The sequence below is a fragment of the Trachypithecus francoisi genome, unplaced genomic scaffold, assembly GCF_009764315.1.
Source record: "Trachypithecus francoisi isolate TF-2019V2 unplaced genomic scaffold, Tfra_2.0 Lachesis_group13, whole genome shotgun sequence".
Taxonomy (NCBI): Eukaryota; Metazoa; Chordata; class Mammalia; order Primates; family Cercopithecidae; genus Trachypithecus; species Trachypithecus francoisi.
In genome coordinates, this window is record NW_022681458.1 from 64,033,214 (window position 1) to 64,056,416 (window position 23,203).

Genomic DNA, 23,203 nt, shown 5'->3' on the forward strand with positions numbered 1-23,203 from the left:
ATGGTTGAACTAGTTTACAATCCCACCAACAGTGTAAAAGTGTTCCTATTTCTCCACATCCTCTCCAGCACCTGTTGTTTCCTGACTTTTTAATGATTGCCATTCTAACTGGTGTGAGATGGTATCTCATTGTGATTTTGATTTGCATTTCTCTGATGGCGAGTGATGATGAGCATTTTTTCATGTGTCTGTTGGCTGTATGAATGTCTTCTTTTGAGAAATGTCTGTTCATATCCTTTGCCCACTTTTTGATGGGGTTGTTTGTTTTTTTCTTGTGAATTTGTTTGAGTTCTTTGTAGGTTCTGGATATTAGCCCTCTGTCATATGAGTAGATTGCAAAAATTTTCTCCCATTCTGTAGGTTGCCTGTTCACTCTGATGGTAGGTTCTTTTGCTGTGCAGAAGCTCTTTAGTTTAATTAGATCCCATTTGTCAATTTTGGCTTTTGTTGCCGTTGCTTTTGGTGTTTTAGACATGAAGTCCTTGCCCATGCCTATGTCCTGAATGGTATTACCTAGGTTTTCTTCTAGGGTTTTTATGGTATTAGGTCTAAAATTTAGGTCTCTAATCCATCTTGAATTAATTTTCATATAAGGAGTAAGGAAAGGATCCAGTTTCAGCTTTCTACTTATGGCTAGCCAATTTTCCCAGCACCATTTATTAAATAGGGAATCCTTTCCCCATTTCTTGTTTCTCTCAGGTTTGTCAAAGATCAGATGGCTGTAGATGTGTGGTATTATTTCTGAGGCCTCTGTTCTGTTCCATTGGTCTATATCTCTGTTTTGGTACCAGTACCATGCGGTTTTGGTTACTGTAGCCTTGTAGTATAGTTTGAAGTCAGGTAGCGTGATGCCTCCAGCTTTGTTCTTTTGACTTAGGATTGTCTTGGCAATGTGGGCTCTTTTTGGTTCCATATGAACTTTAAAGCAGTTTTTCCCAATTCTGTGAAGAAACTCATTGGTAGCTTGATGGGGATGGCATTGAATCTATAAATACCTTGGGCAGTATGGCCATTTTCACGATATTGATTCTTCCTATCCATGAGCATGGTATGTTCTTCCATTTGTTAGTGTCCTCTTTTATTTCACTGAGCAGTGGTTTGTAGTCCTCCTTGAAGAGGTCCTTTACATCCCTTGTAAGTTGGATTCCTAGGTATTTTATTCTCTTTGAAGCAATTGTGAATGGAAGTTCATTTATAATTTGGCTCTCTGTTTGTCTGTTACTGGTGTATAAGAATGCTTGTGATTTTTGGGGGGTGGAGCAAGATGGCCGAATAGGAACATCTCCAGTCTCCAACTCCCAGCGCGAGTGACACAGAAGACCGGTGATTTCTGCATTTTCAACTGAGGTACTGGGGTCATCTCACTAGGGAGTGCCGGACAATCGGTGCTGGTCAGCTGCTCGCTGAAGCAGGGCGAGGCATCGCCTCACCTGGAAGCACAAGGGGGAAGGAAATCCGTTTTCCTAGCCAGGGGAACTGAGACACACAACACCTGGAAAATCGGGTAACTCCCACCCCAATACTGCACTTTAAGGAAACAGGCACACCAGGAGAATATATCCCACACCTGGCCGGGAGGGTCCCACGCCCACGGAGCCTCCCTTACTGCTAACTCAGCAGTCTGCCGCGATCTGTCGGCAAGGCAGCAGCGAGTCTGGGGGAGGGGCGCCCACCATTGCTGAGGCTTAAGTAGGTAAACAAAGCCGCTGGGAAGCTCGAACTGGGTGGAGCTCACAGCAGCTCAAGGAAGCCTGCCTGTCTCTGTAGACTCCACCTCCGGGGAGAGCCCACAGCTGAAGTCCAATAGGGAAAGCAGCGGGGGCCGGTGCAGACGCGAACGACTCTGTCTGACAGCTTTGGGGAGAGCCATGGATCTCCCAACGCGGAGGTTGAGATCCGAGAACGGACAGACTGCCTGCTCAGGTGGGTCCCTGACCCCTGAGTAGCCTAGCTGGGAGACATCCCCCACTAGGGGCAGTCTGACACCCCACACCTCACAGGGTGGAGTCACCCCTGAGAGGAAACTTCCAAAGTAAGAATCAAACAGGTACACTCGCTGTTCAGCAATATTCTATCTTCGGCAACCTCTGCTGCTGATACCCAGGCAAAAAGGGTCTGGAGTGGACCTCAAGCAATCTCCAACAGACCAACAGACAGTCCTTCTGACTGTCAGACGGAAAACTATCAAACAGGAGGACACCTATACCAAAACCCCATCAGTACGTCACCATCATCAAAGACCAGAGACAGATAAAACCACAAAGATGGAGAAGAAGCAGGGCAGAAAAGCTGGAAATTCAAAAAATAAGAGCGCATCTCCTCCTGCAAAGGAGCGCAGCCCATCGCCAGCAACGGATCAAAGCTGGTCAGAGAATGACTTTGACGAGATGAGAGAAGAAGGCTTCAGCCCATCAAACTTCTCAGAGCTAAAGGAGGAATTACGTACCCAGCGCAAAGAAACTAAAAATCTTGAAAAAAGAGTGGAAGAATTGACAGCTAGACTAATTAATGCAGAGAAGATCATAAACGAAATGACAGAGATGAAAACCATGACACGAGAAATACGTGACAAATGCACAAGCTTCAGTAACCGACTTGATCAACTGGAAGAAAGAGTATCAGTGATTGAGGATCAAATGAATGAAATGAAGCAAGAAGAGAAACCAAAAGAAAAAAGAAGAAAAAGAAATGAACAAAGCCTGCAAGAAGTATGGGATTATGTAAAAAGACCAAATCTACGTCTGATTGGGGTGCCTGAAAGTGAGGGGGAAAATGGAACCAAGTTGGAAAACACTCTTCAGGATATCATCCAGGAGAACTTCCCCAACCTAGTAGGGCAGGCCAACATTCAAATTCAGGAAATACAGAGAACGCCACAAAGATACTCCTTGAGAAGAGCAACTCCAAGACACATAATTGCCAGATTCACCAAAGTTGAAATGAAGGAAAAAATCTTAAGGGCAGCCAGAGAGAAAGGTCGGGTTACCCACAAAGGGAAGCCCATCAGACTAACAGCAGATCTCTCAGCAGAAACTCTACAAGCCAGAAGAGAGTGGGGGCCAATATTCAACGTTCTTAAAGAAAAGAATTTTAAACCCAGAATTTCATATCCAGCCAAACTAAGTTTCATCAGTGAAGGAGAAATAAAATCCTTTACAGATAAGCAAATGCTTAGAGATTTTGTCACCACCAGGCCTGCCTTACAAGAGACCCTGAAGGAAGCCCTAAACATGGAAAGGAACAACCGGTACCAGCCATTGCAAAAACATGCCAAAATGTAAAGACCATCGAGGCTAGGAAGAAACTGCATCAACTAACGAGCAAAATAACCAGTTAATATCATAATGACAGGATCAAGTTCACACATAACAATATTAACCTTAAATGTAAATGGGCTAAATGCTCCAATTAAAAGACACAGACTGGCAAACTGGATAAAGAGTCAAGACCCATCAGTCTGCTGTATTCAGGAGACCCATCTCACATGCAGAGACATACATAGGCTCAAAATAAAGGGATGGAGGAAGATCTACCAAGCAAATGGAGAACAAAAAAAAGCAGGGGTTGCAATCCTAGTCTCTGATAAAACAGACTTTAAACCATCAAAGATCAAAAGAGACAAAGAAGGCCATTACATAATGGTAAAGGGATCAATTCAACAGGAAGAGCTAACTCTCCTAAATATCTATGCACCCATACAGGAGCACCCAGATTCATAAAACAAGTCCTTAGAGACCTACAAAGAGACTTAGACTCCCATACAATAATAATGGGAGACTTCAACACTCCACTGTCAACATTAGACAGATCAACAAGACAGAAAGTTAACAAGGATATCCAGGAATTGAACTCATCCCTGCACCAAGTGGACCTAATAGACATCTATAGAACTCTCCACCCCAAATCAACAGAATATACATTCTTCTCAGCACCACATCACACTTATTCCAAAATTGAACACATAATTGGAAGTAAAGCACTCCTCAGCAAATGTACAAGAACAGAAATTATAACAAACTGTCTCTCAGACCACAGTGCAATCAAACTAGAACTCAGGACTAAGAAACTCAATCAAAACCACTCAACTACATGGAAACTGAACAACCTGCTCCTGAATGACTACTGGGTACATAACGAAATGAAAGCAGAAATAAAGATGTTCTTCGAAACCAATGAGAACAAAGATACAACATACCAGAATCTCTGGGACACATTTAAAGCAGTGTGTAGAGGGAAATTTATAGCACTAAATGCCCACAAGAGAAAGCAGGAGAGATCTAAAATTGACACTCTAACATCACAATTAAAAGAACTAGAGAGGCAAGAGCAAACACATTCAAAAGCTAGCAGAAGGCAAGAAATAACTAAGATCAGAGCAGAACTGACGGAGATAGAGACACAAAAAACCCTCCAAAAAATCAATGAATCCAGGAGTTGGTTTTTTGAAAAGATCAACAAAATTGACAGACCGCTAGCAAGACTAATAAAGAAGAAAAGAGAGAGGAATCAAATAGACGCAATAAAAAATGATAAAGGGGATATCACCACTGACCCCACAGAAATACAAACAACCATCAGAGAATACTATAAATGCCTCTATGCAAATAAACTAGAAAATCTAGAAGAAATGGATAAATTCCTGGACACTTACACTCTTCCAAGACTAAACCAGGAAGAAGTTGAATCCCTGAATAGACCAATAGCAGGCTCTGAAATTGAGGCAACAATTAATAGCCTACCCACCAAAAAAAGTCCAGGACCAGATGGATTCACAGCTGAATTCTACCAGAGGTACAAGGAGGAGCTGGTACCATTCCTTCTGAAACTATTCCAATCAATAGAAAAAGAGGGAATCCTCCCTAACTCTTTTTATGAGGCCAACATCATCCTGATACCAAAGCCTGGCAGAGACACACAAAAAAAGAGAATTTTAGACCAATATCCCTGATGAACATCGATGCAAAAATTCTCAATAAAATACTGGCAAACCGGATTCAGCAGCACATCAAAAAGCTTATCCACCATGATCAAGTGGGCTTCATCCCTGGGATGCAAGGCTGGTTCAACATTCGCAAATCAATAAACGTAATCCAGCATATAAACAGAACCAAAGACAAGAACCACATGATTATCTCAATAGATGCAGAAAAGGCTTTTGACAAAATTCAACAGCCCTTCATGCTAAAAGCGCTCAATAAATTCGGTATTGATGGAACGTACATCAAAATAATAAGAGCTATTTATGACAAACCCACAGCTAATATCATACTGAATGGGCAAAAACTGGAAAAATTCCCTTTGAAAACTGGCACAAGACAGGGATGCCCTCTCTCACCACTCCTATTCAATATAGTGTTGGAAGTTCTGGCTAGGGCAATCAGGCAAGAGAAAGAAATCAAGGGTATTCAGTTAGGAAAAGAAGAAGTCAAATTGTCCCTGTTTGCAGATGACATGATTGTATATTTAGAAAACCCCATCGTCTCAGCCCAAAATCTCCTTAAGCTGATAAGCAACTTCAGCAAAGTCTCAGGATACAAAATTAATGTGCAAAAATCACAAGCATTCTTATACGCCAGTAACAGACAAGCAGAGAGCCAAATCAGGAATGAACTTCCATTCATAATTGCTTCAAAGAGAATAAAATACCTAGGAATCCAGCTTACAAGGGATGTAAAGGACCTCTTCAAGGAGAACTACAAACCACTGCTCAGTGAAATCAAAGAGGACACAAACAAATGGAAGAACATACCATGCTCATGGATAGGAAGAATCAATATCGTGAAAATGGCCATACTGCCCAAGGTTATTTATAGATTCAATGCCATCCCCATCAAGCTACCAATGAGTTTCTTCACAGAATTGGGAAAAACTGCTTTAAAGTTCATATGGAACCAAAAAAGAGCCCGCATTGCCAAGACAATCCTAAGTCAAAAGAACAAAGCTGGAGGCATCACGCTACCTGACTTCAAACTATACTACAAGGCTACAGTAACCAAAACCGCATGGTACTGGTACCACAACAGAGATGTAGACCAATGGAACAGAACAGAGGCCTCAGAAATAACACCACACATCTACAGCCATCTGATCTTTGATAAACCTGAGAGAAACAAGAAATGGGGAAAGGATTCCCTATTTAATAAATGGTGCTGGGAAAATTGGCTAGCCATAAGTAGAAAGCTGAAACTGGATCCTTTCCTTACCCCTTATACGAAGATTAATTCAAGATGGATTAGAGACTTAAATGTTAGACCTAATACCATAAAAATCCTAGAAGAAAATCTAGGTAGTACCATTCAGGACATAGGCATGGGCAAGGACTTCATGTCTAAAACACCAAAAGCAACGGCAACAAAAGCCAAAATTGACAAATGGGATCTCATTAAACTAAAGAGCTTCTGCACAGCAAAAGAAACTACCATCAGAGTGAACAGGCAACCTACAGAATGGGAGAAAATTTTTGCAATCTACTCATCTGACAAAGGGCTAATATCCAGAATCTACAAAGAACTCAAACACATATACAAGAAAAAAACAAACAACCCCATCAAAAGTGGGCAAAGGATATGAACAGACATTTCTCAAAAGAAGACATTCATACAGCCAACAGACACATGAAAAAATGCTCATCATCACTCGCCATCAGAGAAATGCAAATCAAAATCACAATGAGATACCATCTCACACCAGTTAGAATGGCAATCATTAAAAAGTCAGGAAACAACAGGTGCTGGAGAGGATGTGGAGAAATAGGAACACTTTTACACTGTTGGTGGGATTGTAAACTAGTTCAACCATTATGGAAAACAGTATGGCGATTCCTCAAGGATCTAGAACTAGATGTACCATATGACCCAGCCATCCCACTACTGGGTATATACCCGAAGGATTATAAATTACTCTACTACAAAGACACATGCACACGTATGTTTATTGCGGCACTATTCACAATAGCAAAGACTTGGAATCAACCCAAATGTCCATCTGTGACAGACTGGATTAAGAAAATGTGGCATATATACACCATGGAATACTATGCAGCCATCAAAAAGGATGAGTTTGCGTCCTTTGTAGGGACATGGATGCAGCTGGAAACCATCATTCTTAGCAAACTATCACAAGAAGAGAAACCAAACACCGCATGTTCTCACTCATAGGTGGGAACTGAACAATGAGATCACTTGGACTGGGGAAGGGGAACATCACACACTGGGGCCTATCATGGGGAGGGGGGAGGAGGGAGGGATTGCATTGAGGAGTTATACATGATATAAATGACGAATTGATGGGTGCTGACGAGTTGATAGGTGCAGCACACCAACATGGCATAAGTATACATATGTAACAAACCTGCACGTTATGCACATGTACCCTAGAACTTAAAGTATAATAAAAAAAAAGAAAAAAAGAAAAAAAAAAAAAAGAAAAGAATGCTTGTGATTTTTGCACATTAATTTTGTATCCTGAGACTTTGCTGAAGTTGCTTATCAGCTTAAGGAGATTTTGGGCTGAGACGATGGGGTTTTCTAAATATACAATCATGTCATCTGCAAACAGGGACAATTTGACTTCTTCTTTTCCTAACTGAATACCCTTGATTTCTTTCTCTTGCCTGATTGCCCTAGCCAGAACTTCCAACACTATGTTGAATAGGAGTGGTGAGAGAGGGCATCCCTGTCTTGTGCCAGTTTTCAAAGGGAATTTTTCCAGTTTTTGCCCATTCAGTATGATATTAGCTGTGGGTTTGTCATAAATAGCTCTTATTATTTTGAGGTACGTTCCATCAATACCGAATTTATTGAGCGCTTTTAGCATGAAGGGCTGTTGAATTTTGTCAAAAGCCTTTTCTGCATCTATTGAGATAATCATGTGGTTCTTGTCTTTGGTTCTGTTTATATGCTGGATTACGTTTATTGATTTGCGAATGTTGAACCAGCCTTGCATCCCAGGGATGAAGCCCACTTGATCATGGTGGATAAGCTTTTTGATGTGCTGCTGGATTCGGTTCGCCAATATTTTATTGAGGATTTTTGCATCGATGTTCATCAGGGATATTGGTCTAAAATTCTCTTTTTTTGTTGTGTCTCTGCCAGGCTTTGGTATCAGGATGATGTTGGTCTCATAAAATGAGTTAGGGAGGATTCCCTCTTTCTCTATTGATTGGAATAGTTTCAGAAGGAATGGTACCAGCTCCTCCTTGTACCTCTGGTAGAATTCAGCTGTGAATCCATCTGGTCCTGGACTTTTTTTGGTGGGTAGGCTATTAATTATTGCCTCCATTTCAGAGCCTGCTATTGGTCTATTCAGGGATTCAACTTCTTCCTGGTTTAGTCTTGGAAGAGTGTAAGTGTCCAGGAATTTATCCATTTCTTCTAGATTTTCTAGTTTATTTGCATAGAGGTGTTTATAGTATTCTCTGATGGTAGTTTGTATTTCTGTGGGGTCGGTGGTGATATCCCCTTTATCATTTTTTATTGCGTCTATTTGATTCTTCTCTCTTTTCTTCTTTATTAGTCTTGCTAGCGGTCTGTCAATTTTGTTGATCTTTTCAAAAAACCAACTCCTGGATTCGTTGATTTTTTGGAGGGTTTTTTGTGTCTCTATCTCCTTCAGTTCTGCTCTGATCTTAGTTATTTCTTGCCTTCTGCTAGCTTTTGAATGTGTTTGCTCTTGCTTCTCTAGTTCTTTTAATTGTGATGTTAGAGTGTCAATTTTAGATCTCTCCAGCTTTCTCTTGTGAGCATTTAGTGCTATAAATTTCCCTCTACACACTGCTTTAAATGTGTCCCAGAGATTCTGGTATGTTGTATCTTTGTTCTCATTGGTTTCAAAGAACATCTTTATTTCTGCTTTCATTTTGTTATGTACCCAGTAGTCATTCAGGAGCAGGTTGTTCAGTTTCCATGTAGTTGAGTGGTTTTGATTGAGTTTCTTAGTCCTGAGTTCTAATTTGATTGCACTGTGGTCTGAGAGACAGTTTGTTATAATTTCTGTTCTTGTACATTTGCTGAGGAGTGCTTTACTTCCAATTATGTGTTCAATTTTGGAATAAGTGTGATGTGGTGCTGAGAAGAATGTATATTCTGTTGATTTGGGGTGGAGAGTTCTATAGATGTCTATTAGGTCTGCTTGGTGCAGGGATGAGTTCAATTCCTGGATATCCTTGTTAACTTTCTGTCTCGTTGATCTGTCTAATGTTGACAGTGGAGTGTTGAAGTCTCCCATTATTATTGTATGAGAGTCTAAGTCTCTTTGTAAGTCTCTAAGGACTTGTTTTATGAATCTGGGTGCTCCTGTTTTGGGTGCATATATATTTAGGATAGTTAGCTCTTCCTGTTGAATTGATCCCTTTACCATTATGTAATGGCCTTCTTTGTCTCTTTTGATCTTTGATGATTTAAAGTCTGTTTTATCAGAGACTAGTATTGCAACCCCTGCTTTTTTTTTGTTCTCCATTTGCTTGGTAGATCTTCCTCCATCCCTTTATTTTGAGCCTATGTATGTCTCTGCTTGTGAGATGGGTCTCCTGAATACAGCAGACTGATGGGTCTTGACTCTTTATCCAGTTTGCCAGTCTGTCTCTTTTAATTGGAGCATTTAGTCCATTTACATTTAAGGTTAATATTGTTATGTGTGAACTTGATCCTGTCATTATGATATTAACTGGTTATTTTGCTCTTTAGTTGATGCAGTTTCTTCCTAGCCTCGATGATCTTTACATTTTGGCATGTTTTTGCAATGGCTGGTACCGGTTGTTCCTTTCCATGTTTAGGGCTTCCTTCAGGGTCTCTTGTAAAGCAGGCCTGGTGGTGACAAAATCTCTAAGCATTTGCTTATCTGTAAAGCATTTTATTTCTCCTTCACTTATGAAACTTAGTTTGGCTGGATATGAAATTCTGGGTTTAAAATTCTTTTCTTTAAGAATGTTGAATATTGGCCCCCACTCTCTTCTGGCTTGTAGAGTTTCTGCTGAGAGATCTGCTGTTAGTCTGATGGGCTTCCCTTTGTGGGTAACCTGACCTTTCTCTCTGGCTGTCCTTAAGATTTTTTCCTTCATTTCAACTTTGGTGAATCTGGCAATTATGTGTCTTGGAGTTGCTCTTCTCGAGGAGTATCTTTGTGGCGTTCTCTGTATTTCCTGAATTTGAATGTTGGCCTGCCCTACTAGGTTGGGGAAGTTCTCCTGGATGATATCCTGAAGAGTGTTTTCCAACTTGGTTCCATTTTCCTCCTCACTTTCAGGCACCCCAATCAGACGTAGATTTGGTCTTTTTACATAATCCCATACTTCTTGCAGGCTTTGTTCATTTCTTTTTCTTCTTTTTTCTTTTGGTTTCTCTTCTCGCTTCATTTCATTCATTTGATCCTCAATCGCTGATACTCTTTCTTCCAGTTGATCGAGTCGGTCACTGAAGCTTGTGGATTTGTCACGTATTTCTCGTGTCATGGTTTTCATCTCTGTCTTTTCGTTTATGATCTTCTCTGCATTAATTATTCTAGCTGTCAATTCTTCCACTCTTTTTTCAAGATTTTTAGTTTCTTTGCGCTGGGTACGTAATTCCTCCTTTAGCTCTGAGAAGTTTGATGGACTGAAGCCTTCTCTCATCTCGTCAAAGTCATTCTCTGACCAGCTTTGATCCATTGCTGGTGATGAGCTGCGCTCCTTTGGAGGGGGAGATGCGCTCTTATTTTTTGAATTTCCAGCTTTTCTGCCCTGCTTTTTCCCCATCTTTGTGGTTTTATCTGCCTCTGATCTTTGATGATGGTGACGTACTAATGGGGTTTTGGTATAGGTGTTCTTCCTGTTTGATAATTTTCCTTCTAATAATTAGGACCCTCAGCTGTAGGTCTGTTGGAGATTGCTTGAGGTCCACTCCAGACCCTGTTTGCCTGGGTATCAGCAGCAGAGGTTTCAGAAGATAGAATATTGCTGAACAGCGAGTGTACCTGTCTGATTCTTACTTTGGAAGCTTTCTCTCAGGGGTGTACTCCACCCTGTGAGGTGTGGGGTGTCAGACTGCCCCTAGTGGGGGATGTCTCCCAGTTAGGCTACTCAGGGATCAGGGACCCACTTGAGCAGGCAGTCTGTCCGTTCTCCGATCTCAGCCTCCGTGTTGGGAGATCCACTGCTCTCTTCAAAGCTGTCAGACAGAGTCGTTTGCGTCTGCACAGGTTTCTGCTGCTTTTTTTTGTTGTTGTTGTTTAGCTGTGCCCTGTCCCCAGAGGTGGAGTCTACAGAGACAGGCAGGTTTCCTTGAGCTGCTGTGAGCTCCACACAGTTCGAGCTTCCCAGTGGCTTTGTTTACCTACTTAAGCCTCAGCAATGGCGGGCGCCCCTCCCCCAGCCTCGCTGCTGCCTTGTGGTTAGGTCACAGACTGCTGTGGTAGCAATGAGGGAGGCTCCGTGGCCGTGGGACCCTCCCGGCCAGGTGTGGGATATAATCTCCTGGTGTGTCCGGTTGCTTAAAGCACAGTATTGGGGTGGGAGTTACCCAATTTTCCAGGTGTTGTGTGTCTCAGTTCCCCTGGCTAGGAAAAGGGATTCCCTTCCCCCTTGTGCTTCCCAGGTGAGGCGATGCCTTGCCCTGCTTCAGCTCTCGCTGGTCGGGCTTCAGCAGCTGACCAGCACCGATTGTCCGGCACTCCCTAGTGAGATGACCCCAGTACCTCAGTTGAAAATGCAGAAATCACCGGTCTTCTGTGTCACTCGCGCTGGGAGTTGGAGACTGGAGCTGTTCCTATTCGGCCATCTTGCTCCGCCCCCGAATGTTTGATATTTTAATACAGTTACAAAGGAGACTTCTTCCCTAAACGGGACTTCTCTATATTTAGCAGCTTTCCAAGGTCCACTTCTTAGGATTTAGAAATTAGTAGTGTGAGATATCAGCTTTTTCTAATTTTAATGTTTCCCAAGGACACGGATCCATCAGTAGCTGATATCAACTGAACAGAGGGGGAAATTTTCAAAACTTAAATTTTGTCTAATTTTCAGCAAAGTCTTTATGCATGAATTAACAGTCTTTCTCTTTGTCTATCCTTGTCGGAAAAAATACCGGAGATGTTTGATCATGTATTTAGTAATTAAACTGAATTCTCTTTAAGAGATTGGTAAATGAAGATGCAAAAGCTCATATATAATGTTTAGTTATACTCTGATTCTGGGAAAAAAATCTCATTAACTCACCAGAAAATGGGACTCAGTTGCACAGTTTCTTGAATACAAATCCTCTCAAACTTTTCCTCAAAGATTAAATTCTGGGCTGGGGGCAGTGGCTCACACCTGGGATCCCAGCATTTAGAGAGGCCAAAGTGGGAGGATTGCTTGAGGCCAGTAATTTGAGACCAGACTGGACAATGTAGTGAGACCCTGTGTCTACAAAAAATAAAAAAGAATAGCTGGGTGTGGTGTTGTGTACCTGCAGTCCTAGCTACTTAGGGGGATGAAGCAGGAGGATTGCTTGAGCCCAGGACTTTGGATGCTGAAGGTGAGCTATGATTGCACCAAACAATTTTGTCTCAACAATGATCTTATCTGTTACTTCCTTTTTGTTGTTAGTGGAATGGCATGGCAGAGCAGAGGCAAAGAGAAGTACTTTTTAAGGTGTTAGGAATTACTTTTTAAGGTGTTAAGTCTAAAAGGTCAGAGCTTCCACAGCATGGCAACAGCTTTGCGGATGCCCCCATCATGATAGTTGAAATCACAAAGCCCAGCAAAGGTTAAAGTCAAGTGTGCCAAGTTAAAGTCAAGTGTGCCAAAAGGCCTGCCTTGGCAGCTTTCTGTGATGCGTCTTCAGACATAGTCTGAAACAACTTGTTCAAGGTCCCAGTGACTAAGGAGAGTGAGGGCTGTAGCCAGGGAGTAGTCCATCACAGAGCAAGGATTCAAAGCAGGAGCTGGAAGCAGGAGGTAAACACTGGAGCTAAACACTGACAACCCCATCACCAGTCCAGTGGATAGATGCAGCCTTGGGAACAGAATGGTGGCTGGGTGGCAGGTGAACATGCTGTGCTCCACACTATCCTGGGGTAGGTCGGCCCTAGGGATGTGCTGAGACATGGCAGGTCTGACCAGTGGGGTTCAAAGCAACAGAGATCAGCTTCCTTGGGTGCCACAGATAACACTCAACCTTCAGAGAACCACCACCTTGCTCGTGAATTATTTTTCTTTCTTTCTTTTTCTTGAGACGGAGTCTCATTCACCCAGGCTGGAGTGAAGTGGCATGATCTTGGCTCACTGCAACTTCCACCTCCTGGGTTCAAGCAATTCTCCTGCCTCAGCCTCCTGAGTAGCTGGAACTACAGGCACCTGGCACCATGCCCAGCTAATTTTTTGTGTTTTTAGTAGAGACAGAGTTTCACCATGCTGGCCAGGCTGGTCTCGAACTCCTGACCTCGTGATCCACTTGCCTCAGCCTCTCAACATGCTGAGATTACAGGCATGATCCACCGCACCTGGCTCCCCTGAATTGTTTTTCTAAAGAAGTAAAGCTTTCTTGTTCTAGTTGAAGCCTCCTCTATGCCTCTCCCTGATGCCACTTCCTTCCTTCCTCTCAGTGGGTAACCACTAATATAAATGTAGTGTTTATTATTCCCTTGTATGCTTTTATACTTTTGCTACATATTTGAATCCATAAATGATATTTAGTATTATTTTTAAGTATTGTGGTATTATATAGATGGTATCAGACTGCTGCTTGTTTGTTTCACTTAACATTATGTTTCTGACATTTGTTCAGGTTGATACAGGCAGCTCTAATTTATTCATTTAAATTGTTGTATAATACACTACCAAACCACAAGATCATAATTTATTTTTCTCTTGATCAACATTCAAATGGCTTCACATTTTTAATTTTCATAGTTGATGTTGCAGTGAACATTTGTGTACCTCTCTTCTATATATTTAGAAAAGTGCTTCTACATATATGCCAAGTAATGGTATGTGGAGCCTTAGGACCTTTTCTATATTCTGCATAATTGCAGTGCAATCTTTTCAAAAGAATAAATTATTTAAAATATATTATTGAGCATGTATCATATGCATGCTAGGATGAAGCAGTAAATAAGAGCGACAAAATCTCTGCTGTCTTAGATTTTATATTTTAGTTGCAGGGAGAACAAGTAAACTGGTAAGATAATTGCAGAGAATCTAAGTGCTAAATAGTGGCCAATGCCATTCTTCTGCTTCAAGATCTTCAGAGGTTTTCCATTGCATTTGGGATTAAATATAACTCTTTCTAGGCCTGTGAGACTTGGCACCCTTTGGTCACGCCTCCCTCTTTCACTCTCCCTTTGTCTCTCTATACTCTAGCCACATTAACCTTTGACTTTTTGGAACTTACTAAGCTTTTTCCTGCTTCAGGACCTTATATGTATTAGTTCATCTTCCTGGAAAGTTCTTTCCACCACTCTTTGCCTGGAAAATTCTTACTCATGATTGAGAAAACAGCTTATTTGTTCTGTTTTCAGAGAGAACTTCCTTGATCCCCTTAAAAATAGGTCCTTCATATTCAGTCTCTCTCATGCATTTTGCTTTTTTCTCAGTAACACTTACCACAATATATAAATATACATTTATACATTGTCTGCCTCACCTACTTGATTGCAACTTCCACCTAGCCCATAGCCTGACATGTAGTAGTTCCTCAGAGAAATTTAAAAACAATTAATACAGATTGCTGATTTTCTGAAAGTTTGGTCACATACTTATTTTGAGCAGGAGATTTGGTTTTGTTTGGGTTTTGATTTCCCTTTCTTTAATTGGACCCTCCTGTCTCTGGGGTTTAGGGTGGCCTTCATGTATCACCAGACCAGAACCAATCCTCATAATGGCATTTAAAGACTCCTGGCCAGGCACTGTGGCTCCCAACACTTTGGGAGGCCAAGGCTAGTGGATCACCTGCAGTCAGGAGTTCGAGACCACCTTGCCAATATGGTGAAACCCCATCTCTACTAAAATACAAAAAAAAAAAAAAAAAAATGTGCCAGGCATGGTGGCTTGCATCTGTAGTCCCAGCTACTTGGGAGGCTGAGGCAGGAGAATTGCTTGAACCTGGGAGGTGGAGGTTGCAGTGAGCTGAGATCCAATGACTGCATTCCAGCCTAGGTGACAGAGCTAGAATAGCATAGCATAGGCAGCAGTGCTTTTAAGCCTCTTTTAACAGGGGTGTGCAGAAGGTACAGGAAGAAGCCTCACTCCAACCCCTGGCTTGAAATAGTTTGTCATCAGACTGGATGATAGTTTATCATCTACCTTGGAGCATTTTTAGTCACAGTTACCCTCTCAGGAGCCAATCTTTTTCTTTTTTTCCTTCCACCCTCCTTTTTCTCTCTCCTTCCCTTCTTTCCCTCCCTCCTTCCATCCATTCCTTCCTTCCTTGAAACTTAGTTGAAGGTATTATGATATTTCACTAACCAAATACTCTAGCATATATATCCTAAGAATAAGGACATTCTCCTGCATAATTATAACACTTGTATAATACCTAAGCAAGTTTATAATGATACCATTACATGACTGAACTTTCTCCAATTGTCCCTCCAAAAATATCCTTTATGGAATTTTCGGAATTTCTGGCAAAGGATCACATATTTTATTTGGATTTCAGGTCTCTTAAGTCTTCTTTAAACTGTTATAGCTCCCATGGTTTAACTTTATATTTATTTTTTAAAAATACTTTTTTTTTGTCTCTCATGATCTTGACATTTTTTAAGCATCCAGGGTTAGGTTTCTGATAGAATGACTGATGATCTCTACCTTACTTAATTTTCATTTCCTGAATAATTAGATTCACGTTACACATTTGACTGTATTCTTGGTAATGTTGTGTCCTTCCTGTTGCATTATATCAGGAGGCACATGGTGTTAACTTTTCTTCTTAACAATGATGCTAAGTTTACTTGTTTGAGGTGGTGTTCACCAGATTTATTCACTACAAAGACACCTTTTACCTTTGTAATAAGGAATCTTTGGGTGTGGCACCTTGAGACTGTATGACTATACTGTTTAAGTTAAACAGTTTTTCACCCAATGGTATTAGCATACTTAATGACCCTTGCTTGTAAACATAATTATATTGGTAGTTGCAAAATACATACTATATAATTTTATCATTTATTTTATATATTTTAGCTGGCATTCTATAGAGAAATTTTTTATCTCCCTATACCCCATATCTTTTGGAGAGGATTTTGAAATATCATTATGTACTCATAGATTCTTTTTTCACAGGATCGTTTTGACTAGAAATAAAGTAGTTCTATTTTGAACAGTTTTTCACAGTGTTTAGTATTTATTTCTCATGTAAGTTTCTTATATGACATTTCATATCCTGTCTTTTTGAAATAACACATTTTCATAAATCGCATACTATAGGCTTTCCTTAAAAACACTTTTCCCCAATTTTGATACGCTGCAGTTGGGCTTAAAGTCTCTGTCTTCATTTACTATGGCAAACAACTATGGTGTTGACTTATTTTGATTTATATTCCTTTGGTGAATTAAAAATGAAGTCAAATCTGTTATTGTGATTAAAAATCCATGGGGCTAAGTTCCCAGTGATAAGGTATCATACGCAGAAATAAACCTCTCTCTCCTTCTCCCTGACAATAATGCACATGCAGTTAATGCTTTCTTTGTTTTATTTTTAGGATCGACGATTCAATGATGAAATCGACAAGCTGACTGGATACAAGACAAAATCATTATTGTGCATGCCTATCCGAAGCAGTGATGGTGAGATTATTGGTGTGGCCCAAGCAATAAATAAGATTCCTGAAGGAGCTCCATTTACTGAAGATGATGAAAAAGTAAGATTTCATGCCTTTTGTGAATTCTACTTTCTTTCTTGGTCATTGATTGCTATTCTCCTTTAAAAGACAGGAATTATGTGAATAGCTGTTGTATTAGCCCATTCATGGATCAAAGAGCTTTTTCTCATGGTATACCAAATGAAATGGGAGTTTTTCGATATTTCATAGAATGTGGTAAAATTGAAAATAATTACTTCATCTTTTTTGTAGCTTGCTTTTCATTATAAGCCTCGGTAGTATTGTTGCTGTTCCCTGGTCTTTATCTTCCTTATAAGTAAGATAAGGATCACACCACCACACATGGCCTAAGGGAAGATAGAAAATATAGGAAGATTGCTGTGTTTCAGAAACTCAGCACTTTCTCCTATATTTTTGTAACTACAGTGAAGAATTGTTTTCTCAGTTCTTATATAAAAATCCCAATAAAAACGAATGTTATTTAATTGTTATTCCAAATTGCTAATAAAAAGAACATTACTTTTGTCCCTGAAGAGTAATTGACCTTGGTGGAAGTAATGTACTTTTTGCTCTGAAATTTTAAGTTCTTTCACTAGTAGTTTATTTACTAGCTTATATTAAAAGAGAGAGTCCTCAAAGAACTGAGGTTCTGGCTTTGAAGCTTCTACCATTATATTGAATAAAATCTGGTTGAATATTTATAAAATTTGTGATAAAAGCAAATCTCAAATTAGTTTGTTTAAATTTGATGACTCTCATATTCCTATTTAATTAAAAAACACTTTATAATTCAACCTTCTGGATATGGGTTTATTACTTGCCAATGCTAATTACAAATGCATTAAATTAATACAAATGTTCTGGCACAGAAGGTCAACATGAAATATGATTGTAAGGAAACAAGAAGGTTTTTAAGTGAAGAGAGTCCTTGATTTAGGTCATTTATATAGTGGAATTGAGATGGCCCAACTCTCCGTAAAGGTTTATGAATTCATAGAGCATGATAGGACTGCAAAAGATTTCTTACAATGAAGTAAACTGCTATGGCATACGAGGCACTTTATTGGGATCATAGGAGGCACAAAGATAAATCTCAATCATGTTATATCATCCAGGAGCTGCATAAGGCAGGAGACAAGAATCATCAGCAAGTTGTTCTCAGACAGGCTGGGGGCGCCTAGGAAAGAGAGGCTTGTTCTCACTTGGATCTGAAGAGGCTTCCTGGAAGAGGCAGTGTCTGAACTGTCCTCTGAAGCAAAAATAGGCCTCCATCAGACAGAATCAGATGAGAAGGAGAGGACGTTGTTTAGAAGTGAATATAAATGTAGGCCACCTCATTCACAATAAAGATATTTCCATGGAATGTAAGATAAAGCAGAAATTTCATTTTGTGCCATCATAGATGGCAGAGTACTGAGATGATGTGCCTCTTACACAGATTTAGATAGAAGGATTTGGGTTTTGTGTCTTTCCAAACATAACCACTACATACCCATGCCATCCCCCGAACAGTTTAGTTTGTATACAGATGGTAGTCCTGCCTTTGCTCTGCTGCATTCATTTAAAAGGAACTCATTATATATTTAGTTCTTATCTTTGATTCCATTTATGTTAGATTTGTTTTCTGAACTTTTCTTGATGGACTTAAACCTGTGAGATAGAGCTTCATGAGCTGTGAATAATTTAAAGGGAAGATCTGCACAGGACTTTGTGCCTTTCTTGAGCAGCATCAATGTTTAGTTCTATTAAGAATGAGAGCCTGGGACTGAGTCCCAGCTCAGCTAATGACAGGCAGCTGCTTGGATACACAGCTCACACTTATCTCTGACCTGAAGTTTTCTCATCTGTCAACTATACTATTCACCACTCTATAACCAGATAATTAAATAAGATCATCAATGAGAAATACTTTGCAAAACTCAAGAAACTAGGCAAGTGTAAAATACAATTTTTTAAAATAATTAAACTAACATTTTCCCTGTGAGTTTTAAAATATTCTTCTTAATTTGTCACTTATCCCCAAGCAACTTTTTTCTTAGATTCAACCTTATCTGAGTATTTTCTGGCTTGAAATGATATATTTTTCTCTTCTGTAGTTATCCCTTGTGCCACAGTGGCATTTTATCTTCCAGTCTCTACAATTCCCACACCTGACTTGAAAACCCTACTCTAGTTTTGCTTCTTGTAAGAAATCCTACGAGTTAGTGCAGGTAGATTGTGTTCATGCAGGTGGCACCGGCTGGAGAGTATTTTATCTCAACAACTTCTGGATATGGTTATTGTTATTTCCTGAAAGGCTCCTATATATTGTAAACCAAACAGAAAAGGTGAAGGAGAAAAGCAGAAGACCAAATCTAAAAGTGATTCACGGGAAAGTAGTTCTTCCAAATAAGGGAAGACAGCAAAGTATAATGGCTGTACTGGCCATGTGGTGAGTCTATTTGGGTTGAAATTACATCTCTGCCATGGCCGGAGTAACCTTGAGCAAGTTACTTAGCTTCCCTGGGCCACAATATTCTCCTCTTAGAAGAGGGGTGATAGTAACACTTATCTCACAGGGCTGTAGGGAGATTAAATGAGAGAATCTGGGGAAAGAACTTGGAAGAAAACTTAGGACTTAGTAGCTCTCATGAGTGATTGATTAGCTTTTCCTGACAGCACATGAATACATGTGAGGTATCATGTGTATCTCAGTCAGGTCTCAGTTTAAAAATTACCTTTGTCTGATTTAAGTCTATACATTCATATTAAGTGGACCTCCCAGGCTGCTGAATGGTGGTGCTGGGAGGGTGGCACACCCAGAGAAGGATCAGAAACTCTGCACCTCTTCCCCTATACCTCGCCCTATGTATCCCTTCATCTGGCTGTTTCTGAGTTACAACCTTTTGTAATAAACTGGTATTCTATATGAGATATTGGATATACAAATGGACAATGACCAGTCCACGCAAAACGATAGACCCACATTCTCTTCAGCAAGCAGCTTAGAAGGCCAAATCACAGTCTCTGTAGCAATCAGCCTAGCACAGCCAGGATTTGGTCAATGACTGCCACCTTCCCTATTTTTTTGCTCTCATCACGCCCTCCACCCCTGCATACATACAACTCAGAGCCATTGAGAGAAAAGCCAAATATATTCTCTGAACTCATTACCTAAAATGTCTTGCTTCTAGTTACCTGCCTTCAGCTTCCCCATGCCAACAACCTCCACTCAGAACATACCTAAAGTCTTCTATTTTTTTCACCATAAAACTTGTGCACTCCCCTTTGAGTGTTCCAAATGCAAGCAATGGTGGCTGTCTTCCTTTTTATAGCACGATCTGAATAAATAACCTCTGTTTTTCTCATTTAAAGACAAATTTTTATTAAATGCAATCTATATGCCAGATGCTCCTCCCATGTTTAATATCCAATTAAAAGCGGGATATATTTCTTTATATAAAAGGGGGATATATTTCTTTATAAGTTCATGAATCTCTTGCCTTATTAATGCAGATACTCTTTTACTTGGGTGTACAAGGTTATCCTTATATGTAGTAATTTGCATTCTACGTTTTAACCCAGGTATTTCTTACATATGTGTCCACATATGGATATACTCTACATTTGTCATTTTGGGAGATCATAAAATTTTCTTCTTTTCTTTTTCTACAGAGCCTAGTTTGCTTAGTCACTGTCCTATTAGTGAGAATTTGGATTTCTCCCCCGTGTATTTCACTAATGCAAATAGCCCCTGAATGAACATCTTGAACAAATTACCTTTTTCTTTTGTGTTATTTCCTTGAGGTTCCAAAGCCTGAAATTACTGAGTCAAAGGGCAAGAAAAGTTTTATAGCTCTCATTCCATGTTATAGATAGCTTTTTGAAATATTGAGCCCATCTACAGTGGTAGCAGTATGCTTACCTAATTTCTCAGAGCTCTACCAACTTCATTCACTTCACATTTTAAAACTCAAATTAGTTTGACTTGGTCAGTCAAGCAGACTTCAGAAAACCTTCTCCAATGTTCAGTAGCATAAACTGCAGCAACCAAAGTAATTTCAATGTTACCTACAAGTAAGAAAACAAGGAAGCCATGTCGTGAGTGTTACATGAGAGGCTCTGGAGTCAGAAAGTCACCAAGGCAGGTTCAAGTCTTTGCTCTGCTGCTTATTAACTGAGTGACCTTCAGCAAGTGGCTGCATCTCTCTAGCCTCAGAACCTCCATCACAGGGTTGTTGTGCGGAGTAAAATAGATAATAGATGTAAAGTGCTTAGGGTAGCACTTATTATCAATAAATGAGCCTCATGAAAGTTCACCATGTATTTCAAAGCCAGACTAAAGTAATTTGAACCCTCTTCGTAATTTTACTTTATACACATAACTGCCATGTCATCATTCACATGGGTAGTGGTAAATTTGTTGCACATTAGCATAATATGATTTGTATGTCCTGATATCTTAAAATGTCAGCGTCTAGAGACTATAAGTTATGCTCTGTATAATTTCAAAACATTTTGTAATATGGAAATCAGTAAATCATTTGACTGAGATAAATTAAAAATTAAATGTGGTATACTCATTTCTGGGCTATTTATGTACCTAACATAATTGTGCATAGGACCACAATATTGTGTTTCTTGAAAATTCTATACCTATAATCCAGTGGCTGTGCTACATCATGTAATACATATACTCTGTAGTAGAAGAGACTGGAAAAATCACCAGGTCCATTCCCTGCCACCTTTTCCTTCATCCAGTGCAGGAAACTTTTCCTGACAGATAGTCATCCAGCCTCTGCCTGAAAGCTTCCCTTTTAATGACTTTAAAATCCTCATGCTCTTTAAAGTTCTTGGACAATTAGCAATAATTTATCAGCAGTGGTGACAGTTTGTATGAAATGTAGCCTACTATATTCACATATTAATAATTTAAGTTCCATACTGACAAATTACTAGTTTGATAATTCACGTTGAAAGTACACACAAAGGCAGACCATGCAGGAGAGATGATTGGAATTTTCTGGTTCACTTTGTGGGTTTCAAACAAATGTTCCTATTTTTCAGCAATATGTATAAACTAGTTGAATTAGGTGGCATGACTAGACTCTTTGCACTCAATTAAGTCATTACTTTGTTATTCCTGGGTGAGTGAAGGAAGGTATTATTTTGGAGAATAAAATAATGAGACCTGGATAGGAGCCAACATTTGTGATCTATTAAGATGTGTGGGCGCGCTAGCATGAACCTGGGAAATGAAAATGAGCAAGGGCTCTTATCCGCCTTCCCGGGTTCCTATACCTCTGCCCTAAAAGTGTCATTTCATATTGCAGTGTTCCATAAAGTATTATATGTTTATTGCAGGTACTTTCCAACAGCCAATGTATTAGCAGCTGTGGCTTGAAGTTCTTCTTTGGCTAATCTCTATAGACTTTTTTAGCCCTGGTCACCTCTCTTCAGCTCATGATTTGGAGTGTTTGGTTACCCTGCTGCTCTCCTTCATGCTGACATGTTCCACCACCCCATAGAGCTGGGATGCAGCCAACTTGAGCTTGGTTGCTGAGGGGCTGGCTGTGTTCCAGGAGCTTGTTGCTGGTGATGCTGCCCTGCCAACTAGTGTTGAGGATGGTGCCTGAATGATGCTAATGAGTCTCTGCAGAAGCTGGAGTTTTGTTATCAGCAACAGGCCTGAGACTCACAGCCAGATAATAGGGAATAGGGAGAATTTTATAAATTCCTAGCCTCACATTTCTAATAGTATGAGGAGAATGTTTAGGATTCATGAGATGTCAAAGGTGCACAAGGTATTTTAAGTTTACTGTAGTAATGAGGGGGATATTGACTGTGTCATGCTGAGAAGGGGCAACAAATTGATGGCCCCAGAAGACTGAATGCAGTTCACACATGTATGATTTGCATGGGATCTGACTGGCATAGAACTGATTCTTTTTTAAAAATTAGATTACCTTTAGACGTGGCTGCAAGCTATAGTACTACTATAATAGCCAACCCTCAAACAACTAATCACCTTAATAAAGCCAATTTCATGGGAGCAAAGACAGATTTCTTCTGTCATCTTATGAATAGTTTCTACTAAAGGTACTTTTCAAAGGTACTTTTTGAATAGTTATTTTTAAAAAATATTGTTATGTACATGAATAGTGGTATTACAACAACTCTACCAGGCAACTATTTTATGTTTCATATTAATTCACCATTGTCTTTATAAAAGATACACAAATGCTAAAAAAAAATTACTAATTATTAAAAAATACCCTTTGTGTTCTCATTTCAATTTTTTTCCTTTTCTGTCTACATTCCAACTAAGTTAGATTTTTGAATCTGTTGAAATAAAGCTGTAATTAAGCCCAGGTGAGATGGCTCACACCTGTAATCCCAGCACTTTGGGAGGCTGAGGCGGGCAGATCATGAGGTCAGGAGTTCGAGACCAGCT

General features: G+C 39.9%; 1 protein-coding gene across 1 annotated transcript in view; it reads left to right on the forward strand.

The window, feature by feature from the left end:
• PDE11A (phosphodiesterase 11A) overlaps nt 1-23,203 on the forward strand; it is a 490,924-nt gene that overhangs the window by 59,526 nt on the left and 408,195 nt on the right. The window contains exon 2 of the mRNA XM_033231025.1: nt 16,651-16,809. Within this exon, the coding sequence (XP_033086916.1) occupies nt 16,651-16,809 (159 nt within the window). The remainder of the gene's footprint in view (nt 1-16,650; nt 16,810-23,203) is intronic.